This window comes from Octopus sinensis, linkage group LG20 (genome assembly GCF_006345805.1).
Source record: "Octopus sinensis linkage group LG20, ASM634580v1, whole genome shotgun sequence".
Classification (NCBI taxonomy): domain Eukaryota; kingdom Metazoa; phylum Mollusca; class Cephalopoda; order Octopoda; family Octopodidae; genus Octopus; species Octopus sinensis.
This window is the reverse complement of record NC_043016.1, coordinates 26732528-26739752: the sequence shown is the minus strand read 5'-3', so window position 1 is coordinate 26739752 and position 7225 is coordinate 26732528. Positions and strand designations below refer to the sequence as shown.

At 39.2% G+C, this 7225-nt stretch overlaps 1 protein-coding gene across 1 annotated transcript in view; it reads right to left on the bottom strand.

The window, feature by feature from the left end:
• Nucleotides 1-7225, bottom strand: part of LOC115222623 (MORN repeat-containing protein 3) — a 22360-nt gene continuing 15135 nt past the window's right edge. Inside the window, exons 4-5 of the mRNA XM_029792927.2 lie at nt 5720-5904; nt 1-430 (exon numbers count right to left, since the gene is read on the bottom strand). Of these exons, the coding sequence (XP_029648787.1) occupies nt 362-430; nt 5720-5904 (254 nt within the window). The 3' untranslated portion in view covers nt 1-361. The remainder of the gene's footprint in view (nt 431-5719; nt 5905-7225) is intronic.

Here is a 7225-nt window from a genome sequence, read left to right as displayed (position 1 = left end):
TAATTATTTTTCTGTTATTATTTCCACTATATGTGGCTCCTTTTTTTTTTACATTACAACCTGAATCCAAATTCATGCCACTTGATACAATACGTTTTAGGAATATGGGAGTATAATGTGGATCAAATATTAAGCCCCAAATTGTTTGGTAACTTATCATGCATTTTAGCAGATCACTAAACATTGTTTTATTAGATATATATATATATATAAAGATATATATACTCATTTGTATTGAGTACTTTTATTTCTTATTTATATATTCAGATGTGTAAGTGTGTATGTATGTGTGTGTGTATGTGTACATGCAGTTTTAATGTGATGTTTAAATTACAGTATAAGTAAGAAAATGTCCTCAGTGTTATTCATATTCGGGTAGAAAGCTTTTTTCAGAAGCTATAAGAATGGTATCTGCATCTTTCACTTCAACCTGCAAAAGGATAACAAGCAGACAATATTATTATTATTATTATTATTATTATTATTATTATTATTATTATTATTATTATCATCATTATTATTATTATTATTATTAACAACTTTAATAATTTTATTTAAAAAAAATATATCCACACTTGATTCTACATTACTCCATTCCACTTAACCTGTGATAGGCTGGTGCCTTAGCCTCATGAAGGCTTATTTCTCATCTTCTCTGTTGTGTTTCTATATACAACACTATATTCTACATTGACACAGTCCACCTAGGCACCAGAAATATATACCAGATTGATCTTTTGAGACTAGTTACAATTAAACCCTTTATTATTATCATCATTTAGTTTCTGTTTTCCATTCACTACTCAACACAAGTCATAAATTTCAAGCTAAGATACAGTTCCCAGATGCAGTTTTTTCATATTTGTTTAGTATGGAAGAAGGACTGACTATGTCTTCACAGATCATCTGTGACCGGTGAGATTGACATAAATAATTGTTTCTCTTGAATTTTTAGTTGCAAGGTTAACAAGTACAGCAAAAGTACGAGCAGAGGTGGATTTCCAGAAGACAGATGTTCTGGATGGAAGGGTCTGAATGTTCTGGTCTGGGTAGGGCCTGTGAGCAGAGTTGGGGTAGATACATACATAATGGATAACTAGAAGAGGAAAGATGAATGAATCAAAAGTGTTTGAATGAAGGTTGTATGAGACCAGTCAGCTCTGAGGAGCAGAGGTCATTATAGTGAAGGAAACAGGACATCTGTGGGCCAAAGGTTTGAGTGAGGTGGCTTGTGATTTCATGCAAATAAGTTGGGTGAACTTTACAGAGTATGGTCTAGGATGGCTATTGAGTGTAGCAACAGTGCCTGCTCAGAAATGGGAGTAATAGTCTTCCTGTGTTGGTCTCACCTTAGTCAGGTAGGAAGACAGTGCATGATTCTAGAACATTTAGAGTATTTACAAATGAAAGTATTTAGAAGGTGGTGAGCTGGCAGAAATGTTAGCATGCTGGGCAAAATGCTGAGAGGTCTTATGTTCTGAGTTCAAATTCTGCCGAGGTCGACTTTGCTTTTCATCTTTTCAGATCAATAAATTAAGTACCAGTTGCGTACTGGGTTGATCTAATCGACTGGCCTCCTCCCCCAAAATTTCGGACCTTGTGCCTAGAGTCATCATCATCATCATCATCATCATCGTTTAACATCCGTTCTCCATGCTAGCATGGGTTGGACGGTTCGACCAGGGTTCTGGGAAGCCAGAAGGCTGCACCAGGCTCCAGTCTAATCTGGCAATGTTTCTACAGCTGGATGCCCTTCCTAACGCCAACCACTCCGTGAGTGTAGTGGGTGCTTTTTACATGCCACCTGCACAGGTGCCAGGCGGGGCTGGCAACGGCCACGGTCAGATTGGTGTATTTTATGTGCCACCGGCACGGAAGCCAGTCGAGGCGGTGCTGGCATCGGCCACGAGTCGGATAGTGCTTTTTACGTACCACCAGACCAGGGATCCTGGCTGGTTCAATTCGATTTCGATTTCGCTTGCCCCAACATGTCTTCACAAGCAAAGGGGGTGGCATGGGTGCCTGTCGTACGGTCGCATTGGAGTATTTTACGTGCCACGGCCGCGAGTCGGATAGTGCTTTTTACGTACCACCAGACCAGGGATCCTGGCTGGTTCAATTCGATTTCGATTTCGCTTGCCCCAACATGTCTTCACAAGCAAAGGGGGGTTGGCATGGGTGCCTGTCGTACGGTCGCATTGGAGTATTTTACGTGCCACGGCCACGAGTCGGATAGTGCTTTTTACGTACCACCAGGCCAGGGATCCTGGCTGGTTCAATTCGGTTTCGATTTCGATTGCCCCAACATGTCTTCGCAAGCATGGGTGTCTGTCGTCGGGTGAGGTTCTATATCGACTTCGCTTGCCTCAACCGGTCTTTGCGTCCAAGGGAGGAAAGGCATTCATAAGTGGGCTGGGCTCACTTGTCCTGCCTGGTCTTCTCACGTACAGAATATTTCCAAAGGTCTCGGTCGCTGGTCATTTCCTCAGTGAGGCCTAAAGTTCGAAGGTCGTGCTTCACCACCTCGTCCCAGGTTTTCTGGGTCTACCTCTTCCACGGGTTCCCTCAACTGCTAGGGATTGGCACTTTCTCACACACCCATCTTCATCCATTCTCGCCACATGACCATACCAGCGCAATCGTCTCTCTTGCACACCACAACTGATGCTTCTTAGGTACAAACATTTCTCTCAAGGTGCTAACGCTCTGTCGAGTATGTACACTGACATTACACATCCATCGGAGCATACTGGCTTCATTCTCACGAGCTTACGCATGTCCTCAGCAGTCACGGCCCATGTTTCGCTGCCATGTAGCATGGCTGTTCGTACACACGCATCATACAGTCTGCCTTTTACTCTGAGCGAGAGGCCTTTAGTCACCAGCAGAGGTAAGAGCTCCCTAAACTTTGCCCAGGCTATTCTTATTCTAGCAGTTACACTTTCAGCGCACCCACCCCCACTACTGACTTGGTCACCTAGATAACGGAAGCTATTAACTACTTCTAGTTTTTTCCCCTGGAAAGTGACGGAAGTTGTTTTCTGCAGATTTTCGGAGGTTAATGCTCCCGAGCATCTGCCACATACAAAAACTATCTTCCCAGTTAGCCTACCTTTGACATTGCTGCACCTCTTATGTGTCCATAGCTTACACTGGGTACATCTTATAGAGTTTCTACCTACACCTTTTCTACAGATCGAGCAGGGCCATCTTCCTGAAGATATTTGTGGATTGTCTACCTTTCTACTTATTAGTACTTTGGTTTTAGCTAGGTTGACTCTAAGGCCCCTTGATTCTAAACCCTCCTTCCACACCTGGAACTTAGAAAAGAATATTTAGAAAATTCTAATAATCATGATATAGAGTGATTTTATGTCACTTACGAATATTACATAACAGTGGCATTTAGTAGGCACTTTGAATGCCTTTAGTAGTGTCCTTTCTGTTGCAAACATTCTAAATATCCTAAATGTTCTAGAATCATGCATCTTGCAACAGAAAGGACACTACTAAAGGCATTCATAGTACCTACGAAACACCACTGTTACAGAATGACTGGCATCCGTTGCTAGTGGAGCGCTAAGTGTACCATACAAGAGAGATTGTTGCCAGAGCAACTAGCTGGCCTCTGTGCCAATGGCACATTAAAAATACCATTCGAGCGTGATGATTACCTGCATCACCTTACTAGCACTTGTGCTGGTGGCACGTGAAAAAAAACATTCGAGCAAGGTCATTGCCAGTGCCGCTGGACTGGCTCCTGTGCAGGTGGGACATAAAAAGCACCATTTGAGTGTGACCATTGCCAGTACCACCTAACTGGCCCTCATGCCGGTGGCACGTAAAAGCAGCCACTACACTCTCGGAGTGGTTGGCGTTAGGAAGAGCATCCAGCTGTAGAAACTCTGCCAGATCAGATTGGAGTCAGGTGCAGCCATCTGGTTCACCAGATCTCAGTCAATCCATCCAACCCATGCTAGCATGGAAAGCAGACGTTAAACAATGATGATGATGATGATTTAGAATCATTCTATAACATGATTATTAAAGAAATTTTCTAAATATTTTCATTTGTAGATATTCTTAATGTTCTAGAATTGTGCACTGTCTTTCTACCTAACTTAGGTGAGACCAACACAGGAAGATCATTACTCCCATTGCTAGAACCTTGTGGTCATTGTAATAGGTGTTTAGTAGGTTTTAGGAGTTGAAGTATTTTCTGGATCTAAAGAAGGTCAGTATTTGTCATGTAGTTTTAAATATATATTTGAGGATGCATGATCCTCAGTGACAGTGGAACTCTAGCATTTGTAGTAATTCTGAAGTTTTCAGCTGTATGTTGCTCATGTTTAAGGGTGGATGTAGTATATGTAATGTGATTATGTCTTTGTGCTGCTATTGAAGAAAACAAGATTGACGTGATCTCATTGGAGAATATAAGTTTTGAAATTTATGCACATGTAGGCAGTGTTGGTTTGGTATGTGGTGTTTCAACACGATTTGTTGTTAGTTTTTTTTTTTGTGTTTTGATTCAGATATTTGGGAATTTTCCCTTTGTTGCATTCACTGTAATATCATCTCACATTGAGGTGCAAACAAGCCAAAGTTGAGGACCCTTGCAGTGTGTAACCAATTGACCTGCTAGAAGTAATATCCAAAGATCTCCTTCCATCTTTAAAAAAAAGCAGAAAATATTGATGAACAGTGTTGTATTATCTGCACAAGAGTAAGCATTACTGGAGGTGACAGTAATAACTAGGTTGTTAATGTATAAAAGAAAGAATACAGAACAAAACTAGACTTTGAGGCAAACTGGATGTGTTAGAATGTCGGTCAGCAACAGTTCCATGTGCATACAACTCTATAATCTAACAAGAAGCCACTGACCCAAGATGTGAGACACAGATGGAGCCCCCATGCCAAAAAACTATATCAAAAGATATCACATATGCAAATAAATATAAAGTATACCAACAAAAAGAGTATAACAACAAATATAACATAAATTAACAATTAGACCTACTCACTATAACAGAACTGAGATCCTAAAACCAAGGTGCCACATAAAAACTATTGGTGTAGGTGCTGGTGTCACGTAAAAAGCACTGGTGATGGTGCCATGTAAAAATCATAGGTGATGGTGTTACATAAAAAGCACTGGTGATGGTGCTATGTAAAATGCACCCAGTACACTCCGTAAAGCAGTTGGCATTAGGAAGAGCATCCAGCTGTAGAAACCAAGCCAAAACAGTCTATGGAACCTGGTGCAATCCCAGGCCTTGCTGGTTCATGTTAAGTAATCCAGCCCATGCTAACATGGAAAACAGGCATTAAATGTTGTTGGTGGTGGTGATAATGATGATCATAATGATGATATATGAAAAAAAATCATGTGGTTGTTGGTTTGGTTGTTTTGTTCACAAGATGGTTGGTAATTATATTTCATATTTTAGTTAGATAGGAAGACAGTGCATGACTACAGAAGAACCTCCAAAACTATGTGTGTGAGAGGAAGGAAAGGAGGGAGGTATCTTCAAACAAGTGATGTGTCTCAAATGTTTGCAAGAGAAAGGTGTTTCTTGTATAGTCCTTTCTGTTGCAGGCAAAACTATAGCTAAAATCTAACCTGCCTTTTTGCAGTTAAATGACAAATGGTCATATGTCATATAGGCAATCAAAAAATATATTATATGATGGAATATCAAATATAAAATATTACCGGAGGTATAGGATATTTAGTTGGGTAAGGAGCACTGTCTCTACTGAAATCAATCATTGTTCCACACTTTGGTATGTCATCAACCCAAACACCTTCATACAATTGGCCAGAGTCAAGAAAGAAGAACTTTCCTCTGCCGTTTTTCATGTCTTTTTGCCACATGCCTTCATAACGGTTTTCATTTGCTACAAAACAATAAACAGAAGACCTAACAAATTTAGAGTTAATTAACAATAACAACAAGGACCACAACATTGTACAACATTCAGAATATTTATAAATGAAAATATTTAGAAAACTTCTCTGATAATCATGATCTAGAGAGATCTTAAGACAATTACAAATATTCTGTAATGGTGGTTACCAACCGTTTTAATGCCTTATACCCCTAGGAAGAATTTTATTACAAAACTAATATCACTGAAAAAATTGAAGAAAATAAAAAAAGCTGCGGATACAGTGCATAAAATGTAAATGTAAATTGATCAATTAGTAAAAAAAATATGTTAAACAGTAAAATCAATCTCAATTGTGAAGATAAATTCAATGACTTCTTTGTTTTGGCTTATAAATTCTGATTTTATCAAATCATGGATCTTTCTTAGGCTTGACTGTGGATTCAGGATATTTTTAGATTTTGTCTTGATTAATAAAAGACAATTGAATCCATGTTCACATAAGTATGTCATCTTAAATACAATGAAGATACAGTTATGGTCATAATCTTTTAACAATTAAACCTACATTTAAAGTTCTTTGTGTGCTTAGTAGAATAAAAGTATTCTTAAGAGTGACTTAGTAATTTTATTCTAGAAAGTAATTATAATACAGTATACACACTATATACTTTGCTCTTTGTTGCACACCTCAAAATATCATCTCAGATCCTCCGGCAATGCAAATAGTTAGGAACTTCATGTAGTCATTCGACCTGCTAGAAGTGATACCCAATTATATCTTCCTGTCTTTAAAAAAGGGATAATACATCGGATAATGTAGTCAACTGTGTTAAAGAAATAAGAAAAGATGGTCATGGCTTGAATGCTTTTGACCCTAGGTTTTAGTCAGTCAGTGCCATCATGGGGCAACAACTACAGTACCAACTAAATGTCTTGAAAATGAAAGAATTATTTGGACAAGATTCTTGAAAATAAAAATGTTTGTGTGTATGTGTGTGTGCATGTATGTGAGTGTGGAGAGTATGTGTTGTCTATTGTTTGTGTGTAGTGTGCATATGTATATGTGTGCACATGCATGTGTGTGTGTGTGTGTGTGTGTGTGTGTGTGTTTCAATGAATGTGGGTGTTTGAATGTGTATGTGTTGTGTATGTGTAGAGTAAATGTGTTTATGTGCAAAGGTAACCAGAAATGACCTCTGAGGGACAAACTCATCGTAGTTCAGGCTTCCATCACTAGAAGTCACTCGATGTGACCCTCAGGCATCAGTCTGCTGACCAGCATTGTTCAGTTAGGTCATACTGCTATGTGGTGCATCTTTGCTTTGCA